This window comes from Vanellus vanellus (genome assembly GCF_965231255.1).
Source record: "Vanellus vanellus genome assembly, chromosome: 5".
Taxonomy (NCBI): Eukaryota; Metazoa; Chordata; class Aves; order Charadriiformes; family Charadriidae; genus Vanellus; species Vanellus vanellus.
The window spans coordinates 27,951,948-27,972,695 of record NC_138910.1 but is presented as its reverse complement, the minus strand read 5'-3'; the positions used below and the strand labels follow the sequence as shown (position 1 = coordinate 27,972,695).

The following is a 20,748-nucleotide window of genomic DNA, read 5'->3' as shown; positions in this document are numbered from 1 at the left end:
CTTGCCTTCTTTTTAATCCAAATATTCAATGTTGCTATATGCACACACATATACATAAACAATTCAGTTATATATATAACTATACATAGCATATGTATGAAGTTATGCATAGAGATAGATAGAAAAAAATATTTAATTTATTCCAAACTAACTGAAAACTATTCATGCAATAAGGAAAGGAATACACGCAGTATATATACCTCTCAAACGAGGCAGCAAAAGTGAACTGTGAGATGAGCCTAAGGGACATAAGGGTCTGAGGATGTGACCCCCAAATCAGTAAATAACAGGTGACCTGACAGCAGATGACCTCTGTAGTGTCACTGTACACTACCTCTTAGCCCACCATTACAAATTAACCTGGGTAACTTTTCTGTTGACACAGCCAGAGCACAGAACATGCAGTTCAGGATAACTTTATGCTTTTACACCCACAGGAGCATGACAGGCAATACCTGACCTGATATAATGCTTACTTGCATAATGTCAAAATATTTTGCCAATATGTATAAAACAACGAGTACATACTTGGAACCAGCTAAATTGTTTTACACCGAATTAGCACTTGTGTGTCATGCCTACAAGAACTCCACAACAGTCTTAATCCAATGCCGTGAGCGCTGACTCAAGTTTTAGTGTATTGTTCTCACAGACTGAGAGACACGGAGCTCAGCGACTCCTGGCAAAATCCAGACTATGTGAAGACCAGCAAGATTTTTAGCTTAGCGCACTAGTCTGTACAACAAATGTGCTTCCAGTGCCCAAACTACCTTATTGTGACATTAGCAGATGAAATGGCTGGCATAAAAATAAAAATTACATATTTCTTCCTCTTGTGCACTATGATCTTACTATTCCATCATTCTCAGTCCTTAATTAATAGCTAGATGACCGTGAAAACTGACTGCTTGGCCTCAGCTTTACTTCCTTTTTTTTCTTTCCTTCTCACAAAATGCAACGTGTGACATGTCATCTTAATAAAAAAGCAGGTTTTGCTTCTGTTAAGAGTAACAAGTAGTGCTGTAGGGTTGTTCCCTATGAATCTCTACTCTTAAAAATGAAAAATAAACAAAGTTGTTTAATTCACCTTGATAACCATTGTTATCTGCATCAATGCCACTTGCTATGGATTGTCCAAACATGCTCAAAGAATTACTGATTTGATGTCCTTGTATTCTCTGAGGAGGAAAAAAAAAAACAGAAGAGAAAATTATTATTGGAAAGCTAATCTTTGAGTTACAATATCCAGTGAAAAATGTGGGCACAAATGCTTACCTGTGAAAGTATACCTCTGAAAGTAATATTCCTCAATTACTGCAAATGTTATATCCCATAAACCCTGTCTGAGGCCTCTACAACAATTTATTTTTCTGTTATAAGTCATATTATGACTGGAAACCATAGACTATGTAAAAAATTTCTGAAGTCTTTTACAGCACCTCAGAAAGTCTGAGTGTTAAATGAAGGGAAAACCCCCACAAATTTAAACTTAAGGTCTTTCTGGATTGATTATTTTTCATTGAAAAAGCATACCTGTGAAAACGATGGTGTTATTCCATCTTCCCTGCCATTATATATATAAATAACCCCTTTTAGGTTATCTTCTTGTGGAGCCCCAATTGCTACATCTGTGGAAAAACAATTTAGCAATAATCAGTTGACTAGGAAACATGAAGAAGGAAGAGTTAAAGAAATCCAAATCACCATGTGTGCAATGCCAGACCAAATTTATTTGACTGAATTCAAAAGAAGTGCTGAAGATCGATATAAAGCAAATGGAAACAATACAGACCAGCTCAGTAATCTGACTCCACCTTAAGTACCATGTACTATGTTTCTGGGACAAATATAGCCATTTTGTTCCAGACAAAGTCTGTTCCTACCAACGCTGAATTTTGCCCTTAAGAGGTTATCATGGAGAACAGCCAAAATAATCATGGTCTTTAAGGAAATAAAAAAAAAAAAGCAAAAAAAAAAAAAAGCCTTGTTTTCATGGAATTATGATGATTTTCCTGAACTCCGCAGTCTGCTATACCCACATGGATTAAATCACTGAAACACCAAGAAGTACTCTTATTCCGCTGCCTGAAATGAAGCATTTATTTTTCTATGAAATGCCCTTAACAGCTGATAACAGGCTTGAACAGGCACTTAACAAGGAAATAAAGGTAGCTGGTTTGTACAAAGGGATATGTTTTATGCCTAGATGATTTAAACCCAGAAGGGTGTGTGGTGACACATAAACAAACCAACCAACCCACCCACCCACCCGCTCTCAACAGAGCCCTTACCAAAACGCCCTGCGATTCAAATAGCCAGAGGTTTTTAACCAAAAAGTAGAGGGGGAGAGGATTTACATAATCTTGAAATTCACTAATATAAATTAATAATTGTGAACGCTCATTGACAAATAAGCAAAACTGAATTATCTGCAAATCGGAAACGCTGTATGCTGTACCAAACCAAAAATCACAAGAAAAGCAAAGCTCTGACAATCTGGTTTTACTGAACAATTCTCTGATTGAATCCATATTGATTGAATCCATACTTTGGTGACTAAAACACACAAAATGTGCTATGTCTTTCTACTGGTGAGATTAAAATAGGACAGCCAAGTTGTGTTAATTAAAATTACACATATGTTCTTGAGGAGGTTAGATTCTACACCAACACGCACACCATTATCTTCACAGGGCTGATACTGATGGTTTAGATCATTGAAGAAGTTGGCTCTGCTGTGCTTTTTTATTACTTACTACAGACAAATGGTTTCTAACACCCAATTTCTCTTTATATTTTGCTTCCAGCTGTTTTTCTTACAAAATTGCTTCTCCTACTGCCACTCTCAATATTGCCTACACTTTTTCTTTTCAACATTTTTGCTCCCTTCAAAAGCTAATCCACTTGTTTGCTCCTCCTCCCCCTGCAGTTTTAGGATGCCCATTTTACATTACATTGCATGTCATACATCTACTTTGCTATGCTGCTATTAATTTGATTTTACTTCTCTGCTCCCCAGCCCTACATTTGGATACAGTTCTCCTTTGCAGTTTGAAAATATTTTGGGGCAAAAACTGAAACTTGTGTATAAAATTGTGAAGGTAATGCAAACCAGGAGAAACTAAATTTAACAAGAGTTTGAGGAACAGGTACCAAATGAGAGCTGTGGGGGGGGAAGACAACTACTTTAAGGAAAAGGAGACCAGATAAGAGAATGACTATTCCAAGCTTTGCAGGTTACAGAACAGGACCAAGTACACAAGACAAAGGGAAGAGTGAAAGGAGAACCCTGGACAGTAACTGCAAATAAAAAGGGTAATTCTGAAGCGTGAAGAAAGATGTGGACCTGGTAAAGATACAGCCCAGAAAAAGCTGACAGTTTTTGCACAAAGGATATTAGCTCCCTGCATATAGTCCAAGTTTTGATGATGAAAAAAATTAAAACGTTTATAAATTTCTGAACAGTAGAAAATGCCTGTTGTATTTTTATCCTGTCCCTATGCAGCCTATTGTGCCTGCCCTTCTGCTGGAGGGGAGCACATGCCAGTTTTTCAGACAGGAACACTGTACATTCCTATTTGTTTGAAACCACGACAAGATGAATGAAGCCACTGAGCCAGGTCCCCTCTGCTTGTCTTCAGTCTAGCTGGAGGCCTCCCAGTCGGCTGTGTTTTTGCAGGCTACCCAAACAGCTAGTGAATGGTCTTGGAAGAAAAAAAAGGTGAAAGCAGTAGACCATGGGGCTTTCTGTAGCAAATACATTTTAGGCAGCCTGACTGGAAGCAGAAGGGAAGTAGGTGGCCATGAGTCATTCTAGATGTTTTAACACATCTTACATCCTTTCATCTGTTTTCTGTAACCAAAATACCTTTTATCTATAACCGTCACGTGGTATTAACTTTTCAATGTCTATGACTTTTATGCTTATTACAGAAGTTAAACACAAGTCTGGAAATTGAATCTCTCTGCCCTCTGAGCAGCTTCCACCCGAACCCATCAATGGCAATTTCAGCCCATAGCTCATTGTATACCGAGAGGGTGTTTCAGTCTGGGCGGTGAGGAAGGAAAGAAGGATATTCTCAGTTTCTGTTTAGGCATCTAACTTTAAGTGCCTGAAACAGATCCTCCTGTATAGACAACAGGAATAAAAAGCTCCCTCAGAGCTCCGTTAATGTTGTGAATTCACTGTCAGGGCATGGCCATCGAAGTCCTTCCCTGTGTTCTCTGTCCGATCCCCACTAGGGAGCCCATGCTAGGCAATTCATGAGTTATCCGAGGACTTGAGTGGGAAGTAGTCCCACAACAGTCTCCCAGATTGTTTTCGATATCCCCATGTGTTTAGTACTTCCTATTGGTGGCACAGAAGCAGATCTTGACTCAATGTGTAATTTTTATTCATGATGTTACAAAATTGCCAAATTGTTCCCCAACCATTGTCTCCCATGTCTAAAACAAGATTAGGGATTCCACTTGAGGTTCAGTACCCAAAGTTACAGGTTATGTTATCATGCTCATGCTCTTTCTTAAAGCGACAGAACCTAATCTCTTGGTATTACATATCAATAACCACAGAACAGCTATATTTCAAATCAGAAAAGAAGGGTCAAGTCATTAATTGAAAGTTTTTTCAGACTTTCATAATACTCATGTTTATTATGACAGTCCACTGCTCAGGGAGAATTAAACCCAATGGGTTTTCTTTATATACTTACCTTCAAAACCATCGTTATCAATGTCTCCTAGATTGGCTATGGACTCTCCAAACCTGGCTGCATATGAGTCACTCCCACTGAGCTCTATGTTCAGTTCTACCATCTTTGCCTCCTGAAGAAAAACAGAGTCAATGGCACATTAACAGAGCCTCTTAAGGTGACCTGGAATATGACTCAAAATGTTAAAACTGCCTTGGATGCCAATATTATAATCCTACTGAACTCCTCGGTGCAGAAGTAGGCATTATCAAAGATATTTAACAGTACGTAGTATAAGAATAATAAAGAGTAAGAAAGTTGTTCTTTAAGGAAGAGAACAGCAATGTGTTCCCACAGCAAACATCTGGAAACAGCAGCAAGCTTATATCAGAACACAGAGGCTTACTGCTCTGTGAAAACCATTTGCTAAAAAGGTAGTAAACAGTAGTTGCTTCAGAGCTATTTTGTGTGCCTTAGTTAGTTGTAGGTATCCCAGAGTGACTTAGTTCTCTGTGAGGAAAACATGTTAAGAAAATGTTAACTGCAAGCCTAAGAGAATAAATATGTATCAGTGTGGAGAGGAAGGGAAATAAGATACGAAGATAAAATTTACAAAGCCAGACAAATTCAAAAGCACACAAAACCCAGTGATTATATTTTCACTTCTGATCCCCAAAAAGAATAAAAGGAAGCTAATTCTAATGTACGATCTGTCCGGTTACTTTATTTGCCATATTGAGGACTACCAGTCTCTTTCCTGACTTGTACCACTAACCGCACACAAATTTTTCACTCCTTGTTTGTTTCTGAAGTGCTAAGTAAGTTGCTCTTCACATGCCAGTTCAGTGGCAAGCACGGTAAGGGAGGAGAGCTGCAAAGAGGCTGTAGTGGCAGGCTGTCACCACCTGAAGTTACTCTGAAACAAAACCAGTCTGTCCTCAGTTCTAACAATAGCCTAAGTAACAATGCGTTAGTTTATACAGCTACCCTTTGCAGTTGGGCTACACAGTCCTGATGGGATGGTCATTGCAACTCTAGAGCTCTTTTTCCTATATCCCGAAATACTGTATGGTAAGAGAGAGGAAATCTTTTCTTCTTAGCTTGTTATACTAGAATGACCATGTGTTTTTAAGAGAAAATACTTACAGAACCTGAATTAATATAGACATAAACTCTTCCTTCTTCTCTGATGGTACTTTGCATTGGAGCACCAACGAGCAAGTCTGAGAGGCCATCTGAATTCAGGTCCACAGCACAAACTGCAGCTCCAAAGTAAGAACCAAGCTGTGTGCAAACAAGAAATCACATTATCTTTGAATTTTGATCAAGACATGCTAGAAGTTCTAAGGTGCAAAAAAGTAGTATGAAAGATTTACCTTTTTACCCCTTAGTTCAAATAGAATATTTAGTTGCTTCTCAATGCTAAAAATGTATGCCTGAAACAGAAAGAAAATACAAGCGGAGTTCAGCAAACAGTAATCCGAAATACTTTCCAGTGCTTTCTCTACAGCGTGTGCTGGAAAATAAGTAAAGCAACACAGTATCACAAGGTACAGCTATTTACTATTTCTTGTCTGTACCTTTCTTTAACACCATAGTTCACAGCAATGCTATCCAGACTATCTTCCCTCATTCCTTCTTTGACTTTTCTCCCCATGAGAAATCATACATATCTGATATTTGTCATTAATATATTAATCTAAATTGGAAAATCATGGGTGGGTACATGGAGGTATATTCTTCAAACCAGTATTATAGACAATCTCTTACTTTACCAGTCTGCTCCTGTTGGGGTGCCCCTCCAACTACTTCTACACTGGCTGATGTCAGAAAATGTCCAGCTCCAACAGAGTATCCTGTAAATTAGAAATGCACTATTCAATACTAGAAGTGCTATATAAAAAAAAAAATAAAAATGGGAGCATGACGTATAAAAGCTGTCAACACCACAAATTATTGTGAGTCTGACATTCAGACCTCATGCAAGTTAGCAATGAAAACAGAAATGAAAAATTTTGAAAAATAAGCAAAAGGTCAATACAAACACTAAGTTCCAGCGAACAGAAACAAGTGTCAGAAACACTCATTTCTTTACAGGATCTCAACTACCTGTCATACTTTAAAAGCCAGTAAAATAAATTGCAAACACTTTCTGTTAATGCATATTCTACAATTGTTCAGTGAGGCCATACTGTAATACAAATAAAAATGATCAAATGTCCATAGAGTGCAACGTGAAAACGCTTGATTCAACTGTTACTCTTCGACTACTGCTGTAACAGCTCTTAACAAACAGGACCATATTTTGGTGCAGACATCCAGCCACAGAATTGCAAACTGAAGGCTAACACCTTAATCTGTAGCTACACAAGCCATCCTTACTCTTTCCAAAATACATGATGGCGAAGTTGAAGCAGGGAAGACAGTTAACATATTCTGCTACTCCTGCATTTACTGAATAACTGTTGATTTTCACAGCATACAGAGAAAATGGAAAAATCATCTTGGATCAGATGAGAATAAGCCTTCAATCTTTCATCTGTGAAGATAACTGTTATACTCAAGTTCTCAATAAGCCAGCTTTTTCTCTTCATATTTTAAGCTGAAAGAGGTACACAAGGCAATTTATCATTTAAAGGCCAACAGATCAACACCTAGTTTTTACTTATTCAAGAAAAAATTAAGCTTAAGTAGATGAACTTTAATTTACCTCCTCTGATTTTTATTTTCTAGTTATTCTGGTTTTGCTGAAGCGTAAACATTGGTAATTCTAATAAATTTGGGGTTTGGGTTTTGTGGGGTTGGTTTTGCTTGTTTGTTTGCTTGTTTTTCTAACACCCCCCCCCCCAAAAAAACCAAAAACACAACAAACCCCCAAAACCCAAACACACTAAAAGTATAGTAATCAGAAAGTCCTCATGTTTGGTATTAAAACATTTGGCAGGGGGGTTTCACATAATCATCTCTTTAAATGTAAAGGCATAGTTAAATGAAATTTTATTTCCAACCCCAGAATTCTCTCCTCTTTACCATCACTACAGTTTTCTGAAATGTCATTTGCTGTTCTCAGGTTCCTGAAAGAAACTATCTATTACTTTGTGATTTCTTTAAGGCAGTTTGTTAAGCACCTATGCTTACTCTTTCATCAGGCCCAGCTGATTCAAAAGACTGACTTATTTATCTAATGCCTTTCAAAGAAGTCAGTTATTAATGTCCAAGATACTCTGAAGTAGTCAAGGAAATACCGCCAAACATTATGCATTACCAGCTTCTCTTTCTAACTTCCTTCCTTCTTTTAATTGTCTGGTACTTAAACAACTTTGTTTCTTCCAATTTATGGAAAATGTTACGATACTTTTGCACACTCTTCCTGCAAACTCTGATTTGTTAATTATTACACTTTGACAGTTTAATGAAAAGTATAAATCAAGAAGCCAACTTCTCAGTTCCTGCCAGGAGGAGGATAACATAAGCAGACAATTATGTCTAGTCATGAGCTTGAATTGCTTGTGGTCACAATATACTTCCACCACTTGGCAAGGATATTTTTGTTCATTATTTAAGGGAGAGGCAAACTCAGTCTTAAAAAAAAATAAAAATCTTGGTGACAGAATTAATGCTAAATAGGTTTTGGCCTTAAACAATGCAAAAGATGGGACAGAACAGAAGCTGAGGGAAGTGAAGGAAGGTACCTTTACGTTCTTTCAACCACATTATGTATTATTAAGAGGGAACAAAGTAGAGGTTTAAGTAGCATGGAACAATGCAAAATGTAAAGTTTATCAAAGCTAATACTGTAGAGACACAGAGATGAGCCAATGGTCCCTTACTTCACTTCCCCGTAGAAAGCACAAGTTTAGAGGACACAAGGCTGTGCCAAGCCAGCGTGCTGGCTGTTACGGTTGCACCAGGTCACTGCAGAAGCGTTTGTGAAGCAAACTCCAGCTGATCTCAGGACCCGGCTGGACAAGGGAACTAGGAGAAACCACACGTGCAGGAAGGCTTTCCCTGCACCCTCCCCAGCACAGTCCTTATGCAAGCTTTTACCGGTTTGCCTGTATCTGGCTTTTGGCTATCAATGACTTGACTCATTCATTACAGAAATTCTCCCCCTTGTAGTTGTAGGAGCAGAAATCTGGAATGAGCTTTTTTCCTCAGACAAGGGCAACGCTTTTTCTGCTGATTGTTACTGGAAAGCTGGAGCAAGCATTCTCTGAAGCTTTTCATATGCCCTATGAAAGGTTAGGAACATTACTGGTTAACCATAGCGATGTGGGTATCTGATTGCCTTTTACCCAGCATCTCTTTTGCTTGACTTTCCCACAGAGCCCAGCTGCAGCCTTTGCAAGGCTCTGTACTGAGTTCTGAAGTGTTAGCCACTTTGTATTTCACAACAGTTATTTCATAACCTGTGCCTGCTTCCTAGTGTCAAAAGCGTGAAATCAGAAACAGGAAATGTTTATCCATGTGAACCGGATCTACGAATGGGAAAATGCAAAAACCAATGGTCACAGGCAAAAACTTTCTTGCTCGGGAGTTCAGGAAGGACAGATGAGCTTTTCTGAGTGTGTAGTGAGAAAACTGAAGCTGGTCATGTTTCTGGCATAAACCCCTAGCACTAAATCCAGCTAATTACTTGTATATAGGTACGTGAGTAGGAGCAACTTGGCTTTCTTTGCAGACATTTGTACATAAGGTTTGCCTTCCCATGTACCCAGGCCAAGATAAGGTTGGAATAAAAGAAAGAAAGAAAAAGAAAAAAAAAAAGAAATCACGATTGGAGGCAAGTCTGTCTCTTAAGATCATAGCATACTCCCCCTTACTGACAATGCAATTAAGACTTGTTTCTTTGCAGCTTTCACTGTAACTAACTTTTCATATTTCTGTTATATGTGAAATCATTATCTTTTGCTATGAAAGCCCTCGGCGGCATTCCAGACTTCATAGTGAAGTGCAAACCATTGCTAACCAGAAGCTTCTAACTTCTAAATCAAGAAATGATAGAAACTCAGTGGAGAGATGATAAAACCAGAAATCCAATGTATGAGAAGCTTCCATGTAAAAAGAATAAAGGGGAAGCCTTATAATTAAACAATAATTAACAAACTCGGAACACATATTTAGATCTGTTGCTGCTGGGATTAATAAAGAAGCATTTGATAAATGCGCTGCACTCATTTCAAGATCAGCGATTTAGCTAATTCTTTGACTTATATTTTTGCAAAATATTAAATATTTTAAAGTACCTAGATAGCTGCCAAATTTCACTTGGTTATTTGAATCTGTATAAGCATCGATTGTATTTGCAGTTGTATTGTATACAAAAACAGAACCAGTCCAATAAAATGATCCAGGGGCTCCCATTATAATTAAGTCCTAAAACAAAACCAAAACAAAACCATGTTATTCATATTTAAATAGTCATGAAGAGAAGCAAAACAAGTCAAATGCTTTTACTTGGATCTCCTGTGAACTCAGTGAAATGCTACTGGAGATACATCTGGCTCAGTACCAGGGGGACTACCACTAGATCACAGACAAGGTTTTTCAGGCTTTCTAAAAATATGGTTATTAAAAACTTTGAGCTGTGAACAACTTAAAAGAAAGTAACAAACAGGATATTCTCTTTTCAAAAGAGTTTTTTAGAAATCATAATCTTAAGGTGAAATGGAGATTAAATAATACAGAATATTACTCTAAAGCAAGAAGATGAGTGTTCTTAGTGTTAACATTACCTCAAACAGATTATTTTAAAGAGAATAATAAAACTTCATACTCTGTTATATTCATGCTCTTTTCCCAGAGGAAAAGTAATTTTGGATTTAGTCAGGTGTAAAAGTAATTTTGGGAATAAAAAGTAAAATATTAGTTAGGAACTATCATGCAAGTCTTATCAAGACTCAATTAAAAAGAAATGGGAGAAGTCTGATTTTTCCCTCTCACAAGAAGATGACAGTGTTAATGTTTGCATTTACATATACACTTTTAAGTATGTATACATATATGTAAGAATACATATATAGAGAGAGAAGTTTGGTATCTTTAATACACACCTCAATGTAAAAACTAGACATTCCAGCCTGGCACGACCCATGGTTTTCTCCAAACTTTCGCACGTGATCTGGGAATGGGCAAGAAATATTAAAAAGGATGAGAAGCATGTAGTTTCAGAATTTGTTACCAGGTCTTCAACAGAAGTTGAGACAAGTTGAAAAAAAAACAAAACAAAAAAAACCAACATTGGTTTTCGGCTCTGTAATAAAACTGAAAACACTTGTTTCCACTGTACAGCCTTTAGCTTCAATATAGTATTGAAACAAACTCAAAGCACTATGTATCTTGATCACAGCTTCCTTTGAAATCTTGTGACTTTAAAGGCTATACTTTTTCAATTGTTCTATGAATGAAACAGCACAAATAGTTTGAGCAGCACAGCCAGATAAGCTTAACTCTTCTCTACGACCCTCTATAATTCAAGTGTAATCTGACTGACAGGCTTATGTATCTCGATAGGAGTTGCCCTGATTTGCACTCCCCAGTGCTCTGAAGGGCTTATGTTACAGCTATCTTAGACATATTGGTATCTATCATCCTTCACAATTGTCTTTATGTCCAACTCTCCCAGCTCTGTTTTCCTGCTTTTCTTTGCTACCTGCCTCCCTTCAGGGCTCCCTTCATCTCATCCTCAGATTTGTTCAGTTAAAAAGTCACTGAAGATAAAATCATTTCACCAATGCTCGTAACAGTCTCCGAAGCCAGCAGCGGGATGTTTCGATGGCGTTACTCTATTGGTCTGCATGGAAAAGCCAGATTGTCAGCTCTTCCTTGCATTGGCAAGGGGCAGGGTCATGGGACCGTTCTCCTGGATGGGAGGCAGGTATGAAAGGGAAGGCAGGGATGGACTTGTTGGGAGCTTCAGGTCTTGACTCTTATTCTGTTCCCGCAGTCCTCTGAAGAAGGACAACTGAAGGTCTTGCACCACAGCAGTAGCCTAGGCAGGAGGTAAGTAAGGAACAAGGACACGCACTGTGTCAAGGGACCACAGCAGCTTTGTATCAAAGGCTAAGGAGCGGACGGCAACAATCACTTGCAGGCATTGCTGCTGCTCTGCTTTGAGGCACTCTCCTGAGCAGAGGAAGCCAATGACAGAGTAAAGGAAGGATGTCCTCTACTGGCCTATTTTTGAGAAGCACACATCCTTCAGTGATTCAGTGCAAGGAGCAAGTATTCTGATGCCCTACTTAAACAAATTTTTTGCCTGTTGAAAGCAGCTTTTCTTTGAAGTGATAAACATCTTGTTAACAAATTTACGTCACAAGTTGGGCTTGTATCATCAGCACTCAATCTTCAAACCTTTGGCTGCAGAAAGCCTGCTCAAAGCAACGCAGGCTCTTCACAAACTCCGCACCATGCAATTATGTATCTTACCCTTCCCTAGAAAGAACCCAAGCATTCCCCTTACCTATATAGCATGGGCGTATTGATCTGCTCAGTTCAGTTCGAAAATCAGAAGAGACAGCAAAACAAATACCATATGGGAGCTTGTGTTCATTTTTTGTGTAAAAGACATTTTTCCATCTATGTCCACAAGCCTATGGATAAAAAACAAACATGATGTTTGATACAGAAGCATAAGAAAGATGAAGGCAGTCTGACAAACTGACACGCAGCTCCAGTGGTTAATACATACAACGATAGATCCATTTTCTTTTGGCTGCCTCGATAAGCTGACACCCAGCCACTGATTATCACGCTCTTCCAAACAAGTCTTCCCACAGCGTTCTCCTCTGGGATTGCCTAGGACACAAAGACAAATGCTCTGAACAGAGGGACAAGATGAAGGGCCACACGGTGAGTCACAGAAGCACCCAAGAACCCTACAGGGAGACTGCAATAACTCAGGTTTGGTGGACCTGACCTCTGTCTCTGTCTTACATATGCCATGTAGACTTTTCGCTTTCTTCTTGAACAAAGGTACGGCTACACGTAGCCAAAGGGAGCGTACTGGTTCTGAACACAATAGTTCGGCAGTGAGGATTGGCTTCTCCATCTTTCTTGAAATTAAGACAGAAAGTGACATTAGACTCACTCTGGTGAAGGGCTGGCTTTTTAAGTTCATAAGAAACACAAGTAATACCCATGAGTGCTACCTAAACTCTAGCCAAAACCCAGCATCTCTCAAACTACGTGTCTACTGGTAGCAGACCTTAAAATGATCTCTACTTCAAATAGCTATCAAATAAAGGGTGTGTAACTGCACTCTCTACTGGGGATGCCAGATCATTATGTATGCATATCCTGTGTACTCCTTGCACTGTTGCAATTATTTAGCAGTAGCTCTTTGGTTTTGTTCTTAAGGACAGCTAATTTTTAAAACCTTGGAGAACATAGTGAAATTTCGTCTAACTCCCCCAAAAGGCTACAGTATTGCCAAGTTAGCAAATATTTGCTTTCTTCTAGAAAGCAGTAGTGGTACCCACGGTAAGAAGAAGCTACACATTTAAAAGTATTCTAAGTTACATAAAATGAGATTTTCATTTGTCAGATGTTTGTTTGAATAAGCATTAACCAAATTATTGAAGCAGTTAGTTACCCAGAAAAGGGTGTCAGTACAGATCACAGAGTACCCATGCAGATGGGGACACGGTTTGAGGGGAAAACACATAAATCAATCCCCCCCCCCCCAACTCTGCTTGCGCCAGAGCTGAAATTTATTACTGTCCAATGTATTGGAGTTTAAATAAATACACTCCTAACTTAGTGGACTTGTTGAATTCTTTTTACAGGACATACAACTGCACAATATTGATTAAATATGGAAACAGAATAAAGGGATACACCTTGTGTATTTAGTAGCCTGAAGAAAGATGAATGACTGTGGGCTTTGCTACATACAGTCTCACAACCAACACTGGCTTGAATGATTTTATACCTAGGGTATCACGGACTTTTTGAGAGAAAATACCAGATTAATGGAATCAAGATAAATTTTTATTACACAGTAAGAAAATGTAAGGAGAAGCATTCTAGGAATAAAACCCAACCACCATCCTTATTTTAGAGGTTGTTCCCTACTGTTTTGTGACAGGCCTAGCAATTAACATTTGTTTGAAGAAACTGCTGGAACCCTAATTTCTTCTACTTCTATACTAGCTCTCCTACTTTTTTTTTCAAACATCACGTTTTCTCCCTGCTCCAATGGACAGACCAGAGTAGTCCAGACAGGAACCCCTCACCATACTGCACAGAGGACAACGCACCCTGAACACCACAACTGCCGTCTTCCAAAAACAACCACCTTCACAGGGTCAAGAGGCATCTGACCCTCCTTCATCTCTTCGTTACCACTTCCTCCCCCATGTGCCTTTCCCTAAAACATCAAGGAAATAGTATGCAATGCCCAAGTAAGCAGGAGTCAACCTTAGGACTCACAGTAACATCACATTCAATTGTCTTTGGGCCAAAAGATTTTATGTTACTATAGTTTAGTAATTCCTGTAGATCACCTGAAGAATGGTAATTAACAACATATGGGCTCTTGCTCCAAGACAAGCACAAAGTAAAATGCCTTACTTTAGAAACGTATTAAAAAGAAGTTGATTTTTCTGCAGGTTGTCAGTTACTGAGGTTCAAGCAATAAACTTCCGAATTCTCCTACCTGGCTAATGTCAGTGACATGAACTTCCATGTACTGAATATATACCATTTTCAAACACAAGTTTGGAATTTAGTTTTGGACTTTAATTTTGGAACTCCTCACCTCCTAAGGGAGACATTTCCATGGTTTGCATAAATTATGGAGCACGTTAATCGGATTGAAATCACCTCAGAAAACAAATTCCACTACACTCCCACATGTAAGAATTAATCCTCCTTTAAATCAGAAAAGGCACTTCCATAACTCCCTTCTAGCAATGCTTTCCATCCTTTTATAACAATGACTTACCTGAGACTTGGTCTATAGTGTATGTAGATTTGCAGGAAATGGATGAAGTGGAGAAGACCAGTGTCATAAATTTAGATCTCAAGAGGCTTTCTGAGACTTTCTATCAGTAAGTCAAACAAGACCATAATGATGATGTAAGAGATAAGAGGAAGTTTTGCTCGTCTCAGTGCTTCATTCCTGTGCCTATTTCAGAGGTCCACACCAAGAAAAAGCACCACCATTCCTTCATGCTCATTGGATTGTATTCCCCTTTTCCTTGGCTCCAGCATACGTTCTTGATTCAGGCACTTTGGCACTCTGCTGACCTGCTATCTTATGTCTCCTCTCTTTCTCTGACTGGCAAGTGCTCACCCGCCTTGGAAATTATGGGCCCTTGTGGGTGAGAGAAGTGTGAGCTTGAGATCCCAGATACCGTGATGAGCCCCTGCTCAGGGTACGACATTATAAAAGCTTTATTGAATGAGAAGAGAAAATGCTGTATTCTGCACAAGCAACAGAGCAGCACTGCATAAGCTCAAGAGGACATGGCAGCTTGGTTGCCTCAGGGAAAACGAGCACGCGCTGTCATAAAGTCACTGAGAGATAAGTAATTGCCCAGCCTGTGTACATTACACAGCTGGAAGATACACTTCTGCTATAATCCCCACTGCACGCATCCACACAAACAGCGCAATCGCATATAAATAAGGTCACAACTTATAAAGCCACTTCTAGCTTTGGCCTCAAGGACTTTAATACAGATGTTTGCCATGTCGTCTGAGAAACCAGTTTTATATAACTTGCTCCAGTGCTTTCCATGCCCAGCAGCCTCCCATGACCCTTTTTATCTTCCCAGAACTCCTCTGGCCCTATTGCTAATTGATTAAAACTATGAAGTCTACTGCAAAGATGACAAGCCTTCTGATACCCTGCTCCTAGACACCCGGGTCCCACCAGACTCTTTTTTCATTCATCCAGGGCAATCTTTTCTCTTTTCACAGATTTGACAGGTTTTATCCCTCTTAGATCTCTCAAACCACTTCTACCGAAAACATTTTAGTTAAGTGCCAGCTGCTTCCATAACTCTGTAACAGACCTAGATCCAGAAGGTCCCGTCTTCCTTGGAACAGTATGGCTATTTCAGAGGAGATCACTTGGCAGGGTATGAGCAATGCAAGCGAGATCAAAAAGCCAAACTACCAAAGGCAAACTGAAATCAAAGTTGAAAAAATACAGTTCAGCCTTTTGGGGAAAACCATTAACTGTTCGCTTTTCCATTGTAACGATTCAGCTGGGGGAGCTAGAGGGCAATTTGTTCATAGGTTAATTGTAACGGACTTAAAAGAAGGGTGGAAGGCTGAAACTGCAGGCAGAGCTTTCTGGCCTTATATTAAAACAATATGCACTGAATTTACTGGGTACACTTGCAATTAAAACTTCTTTTTTTTTTTTGAAACTGAATGGCAAATTTTATAAATTGTTTCCTGTATTTTTAGCCAATGTATCACCCTGTTTCAAATCTGAGAGCAATTCTCTTGAAGATGTTCTGTAATGTTTTGCAAGCCCAAAATGTAATAGGTCAAAACATCTAAAGAACTTTGTGCAAGTTTCTCTGCAATAATTTATGATTACCCCAAACTGATGTGGGCAAGGTCCTGAAATTCAAAAGACTAGAAGACTGCTAGAAGAGGGACACTTAGTGCTCCAAATAATAAACCTGAAGCATTGTGTTTTGTATTTGTGCCTAGAGCTTGATTACAAGCCTCTGCATCTACTATGTCATTGTTTAAAGATACTCCAAAAACCAAATAAATCAGCAGTCTAGAACACTTGACACCATTGGCAGAAGTACCAGAACTCAAAAAGAAACTCTTAAAACATTACTCCTCTGTTCAGCAATCAGAGAGAAATTTAAAAGTGCCAGTGAGGCACTGGGAAGACAGAGATTTGCTAGTCCGTCTCATGGTAGTGTATCTCATGGCTCCTCTCGACTCTTAAACCAGCCCAAGCCCCTGCAACACCTTGCACAACATTAAAATTCTCTAACGTATGCCTGGATTAGTTATTTCCAGATGCTGGGATGATTGCAGCACAGGACTATTCCCACCACCTCTTTCACTACTGAGGAAGCAGATAGGAATGTGTGACATAAAAAATACAACAGCAATTTTGTGTGATCAGAGGCTTCCTAATTGTGGATGAATCCTTCATTAATTAGTTATGCCAGTTTCAAGGCTACTTCAGTGAAAAATAGCAACAAAGTGTTTTAACATATTTATGTCTCTAAGTAATTCACACCCATTTATTACAGAGGCCCAACATTCGTAGAAACCCAGTTCTATTGCCTGTTGTTACCTCTACATTTCTATGCCTCAGAAACTTACTACGTCAAAGATTCTTTTACTGAAAGAAATGTGAATTCAAGTGAAAGACAGAAATAGCTATCTCTCAGTTTGCCTGTCCCAGCAATGTAATATATCCCTACACATTTTACAAAGGAAATTACCCTCCTCTACAAGATCGGAACCCAAACTTGTCACTGGCAAGAATCCAAGCAGAAGAACAAGAAGGTCACTGACTGAAAGACACAGCATCGATAAAACCATTATGTCCAAAAGTTGCTGACAGCCTGAATGAGTTAGACAAGAGATAATTAAGTTCAGCTTTGCAATTGCAAGTTCCCTTGTGTATTTCTGTGACTGCTCGGCAGGATGGCAGAGGCTTAACAAACCTCAGATACTATCCTACTTCATTTACATCCCATGCACCACAGCCGCCTTTGGCTTCTTCATTGACCTCACTGACATGTTTTTACACTAGAGCACTTCTTTTCAGCATCTACTTAACTTCAGAAATACTTTAGACGTACCTTAGTGATGTAAAGAAGCCATATAACACTAAGGGAAACAAATATTTTGCAAAGATCTCTTGTGGTATCACCCTATTTTAAAAATGCAGGACAAGAAAGTAAACATCATTGTGTAACCTGTAGCCTCTAAACCTGTGAACAGAAGCTGTGTTAAATTAAGCCTTTGGAACCACATAAACATTTTCATTCACCTGTTGCATCATTTCATTTGAAGCCCCTAAGCTACTGAGGAAAAGCCCATCAGGTTACGTTGTTAGAGCTTCTGTTTCCCCACTGGCTAAATGAGTAAGTCGAGAAGTACTGCAGATGTATGTAGTTTTCAAAGAACCTGAAACTTTCTACCCTTCCTCTCCTTTCCTTCCCCCACGCAGTGAAGGCCTATTTTTACCTCCAACACAGGAGTAGGAGTTTATTGCCTCTTTGCGTATGCTATTTCACCACTTTAGTTGGTTTCTTTGACTTAGGCAAGCCTCCTCTTACAAACGAGCAGTTGGAAAAAAAAGGTTTTTGATATACATTATTTTTCAATAGAACTAATACTGGAATGAAATTACTCAAAAAAAAGAAAAAGAAAAAAGAAAAAAAAACCTACTTGGGCTGGAATAAATTTAATTGCAGTTCTTTCTACAAGCAACTGCTTTTCTTCTCCTTATGTGGCTACAAGTAAAGCACCACTGAAGTATCTTAGGTTTTTGTAGCTCTGTTGCAAAAAATAACTCTTATTTCTATCTGTAGAAAAAAAATCGATAGAACCCATCAGTTCTAAGCATTATGCATAGATGTGTATAGAAATAATAGTTTTAATATTTCTGTCACAGAATGCCACGTTCTGCCCTGAAAGCCCATCAGTTCATGGTGCACTATCGCTTTCATTGGTTTCAAATATTTTGAAAACCCTTTCCCGCGCTTATCCTTACTGGGCGGCAAGCTCATAGCTTTAACGGATCGGACAGTCTCAGTCACAGCAGGACACAAAGTTCAGGAAGCCTTCTACGCATAGCATAAGGATAGAATGAACGGCACTGTGTGCAAGGGGGACAAGACCAGAGCCCAAAGCAGCTCATGCAGATTCACAGCGAAGTCTTCTTTTTAACAAGTATCAAGCACTTGGAAGTTGGATAAGCGCATCCAGTTACATCTCCCAAGCACGGGGACCAGGGAGGTAGAGAGGAGTTAGGTCAAAAGCAGAAGCTGGGAAAATTGATTCAGTCAAAAATAGCTTTCTTCCCCTGAAATTCAATTTCTCAACAAATCTGCAAGCAGGGAGAACCCATGTGGTTCAGACTTTGGTTCAGAGTTACTTAAGGTTGACTTCTACGGAGGGAAGGCTTTGCAGAAGAAAAAACGATTTAGGCACATACTTCTACACCCCCCACACACCCCTCCTCCGAGCTAGTGACATTCGCCCCCTGCTCTGAAAGCCGAACGAGCTTTCGGAGGCGAAGTACGAGAGACAGACCGAAACTCTCCGGCGGCTTTTGAACTGGGTGCGGAAAGCTGCGAGAGAAAACTCCGGGAACGGGCGCTGTCACTCGCGACTTATGTAAATCAAATTTTGGTGCATCTCTTTCTGTCTGGGGGGGGGGGGGGGACGACGACAGCGAGAGGCAGACACTCGTTTAATCTGGCGAGGACCCAGGAGAAACCACCCGCAGCCTTCAAGGCGAGCAGGGCACAGACCGGACGGTCCCGTCCCGAACCGTCCCGTCCCGTCCCGCCGCCGTTGGGGACGGCCCTCCCTCCCGCCCGGCCCCGGCCCTGGTCCCGGCCCCGTTCTCTATCCCTCGGTCCCTCCGCGGCCCAGCGCCGGGGGTCTCCCCGCCCGCGCCCCGCCGCCGACTCACCCAGCTGGAGCTGCTCGCACCGCCCGCGGGGGTTCCTCCCGATCCGGCACCGGAAAATGGCCCCGGGGTTGGCCACCGAGACGTTGGCGGGCCAGCTGGCCCGGGGGGCGCCCACCACCAGCCTGCGGGGGAAGGGGGGGGGGAGAGACGGCAGCGTGAGGGGGCTGAGAAGGGGGAAGGCGCGACGGGTGGAACGGGCCCCCGCGGGGGCGGCCCAGCCGGGGACTCACCATCTCTCCTCGCCGTGGCCGTGCAAGAGAACCGAGTACCCGAAGAGGGTCCCGTTGCCCCCCCGGAAGAGCAGCGGGTGCTGGGTGTCCAGGTTGTAGGGCCGCGCCGTCGGCAGCCACTGCCACAGCAGGAGCAGCGGGGCGGCCCAGCCCGCGGCCCCCCTTATCCTCCCGTAGCTCCGCATGGCTCCGGCCGGCCCCGGCGCCGGCTTTCCCGCCTCGCTCCGCTCCCCCGCTCGGCGAGAGGGCAGCGCCGCGCCCCCGCCCTTGCCCTGCCCCGGCAACCCGCTCCCTGCGCCGCCTCTGCTACCGGCGGGCCGAGCCGAGCCGGGCCGGGCCGGGCGGCCTCCCCGCAGCCCCGGCGTGGGGGGTGTCCCCTCCCGGATGGGGGAGTCGCTCGGCCGCGCCGCCTCCTCCCGCGCAGCGGCGGCCCCTCTCCCTTCCCAGGCGGCGGGGGTCGGGTTTCTCCCCGCCCCGTCCGCCCCCACGGGGGTGCTGCGGAAGGGGGACACGGCCCCCCAGGACCCCGTATCCCCGGGCGGGGCACAGCCCTGTGGGACGCGGCCGTGCCGACCCCCGCCCCCGGCGGGACAGCGAGGGGGGGTCGGATCACCTCAGCTCACCTCCGCCCCGGGACACCTGCCCGGAGGGCGGCGCGGGAGAGCCGCCGGGGCGGCCTGGAAGAGGCGGCGGCAGAGGGGAAGGGAGAGCCGGCAGGCTTCCCCGAAAAACAGCCTCTCCGGCCCCACCTGCCCTCGGAGCCCCCAGGCCCGGTTGGTTCTGTTTGTTGGTGCTGCTGCTCCCGGAGCCCATCTCCCCTGAGCACCAGGCGGGGACCTCCCGCCAAGCGCGGGGCCGTCTTCTGTGAGGGAAAGTGTGTGGCGAGGCTTGCGTTTTCTTGTGAAATTCAGAAAAAAATCCCTGTGCTGTAAGCCTTGCCGCACCGGCAGCGGGCTGAGGGGGTCTTCCCTGCCGACCCCTCCTGCGATGGGGTATTTGAGTCCTGAAACCAGTGCCCTGGCAGCAGAAGACAGTCCTGAGCCCCTTTGAATGCCAGGGCTTACCTGCTGCTATAGTAGTCCGTGTGTACGGATAACCTATGTATGATGGTATTTTGAGGCAGAGGAACAAGAACATAAGTGCTTCTTAACATGAACAGTTTAGTTACAAAGATTACTTATTGTGTCCT

General features: G+C 41.8%; 1 protein-coding gene across 1 annotated transcript in view; it reads right to left on the bottom strand.

Moving 5' to 3' along the window:
• Nucleotides 1–19,744, bottom strand: part of ITGA4 (integrin subunit alpha 4) — a gene marked incomplete at its 5' end in the record, with an annotated part of 40,277 nt that extends 20,533 nt beyond the window's left edge. The window contains 12 exons of the mRNA XM_082484449.1: nucleotides 1,088–1,178; nucleotides 1,534–1,628; nucleotides 4,713–4,824; nucleotides 5,838–5,975; nucleotides 6,068–6,127; nucleotides 6,462–6,547; nucleotides 9,938–10,067; nucleotides 10,745–10,812; nucleotides 12,154–12,283; nucleotides 12,382–12,488; nucleotides 19,330–19,451; nucleotides 19,560–19,744. Coding sequence (XP_082340575.1) covers nucleotides 1,088–1,178; nucleotides 1,534–1,628; nucleotides 4,713–4,824; nucleotides 5,838–5,975; nucleotides 6,068–6,127; nucleotides 6,462–6,547; nucleotides 9,938–10,067; nucleotides 10,745–10,812; nucleotides 12,154–12,283; nucleotides 12,382–12,488; nucleotides 19,330–19,451; nucleotides 19,560–19,744 — 1,324 coding nt within the window. The remainder of the gene's footprint in view (nucleotides 1–1,087; nucleotides 1,179–1,533; nucleotides 1,629–4,712; nucleotides 4,825–5,837; nucleotides 5,976–6,067; nucleotides 6,128–6,461; nucleotides 6,548–9,937; nucleotides 10,068–10,744; nucleotides 10,813–12,153; nucleotides 12,284–12,381; nucleotides 12,489–19,329; nucleotides 19,452–19,559) is intronic.
• Between the last annotated feature and the right edge of the window lie 1,004 nt (nucleotides 19,745–20,748).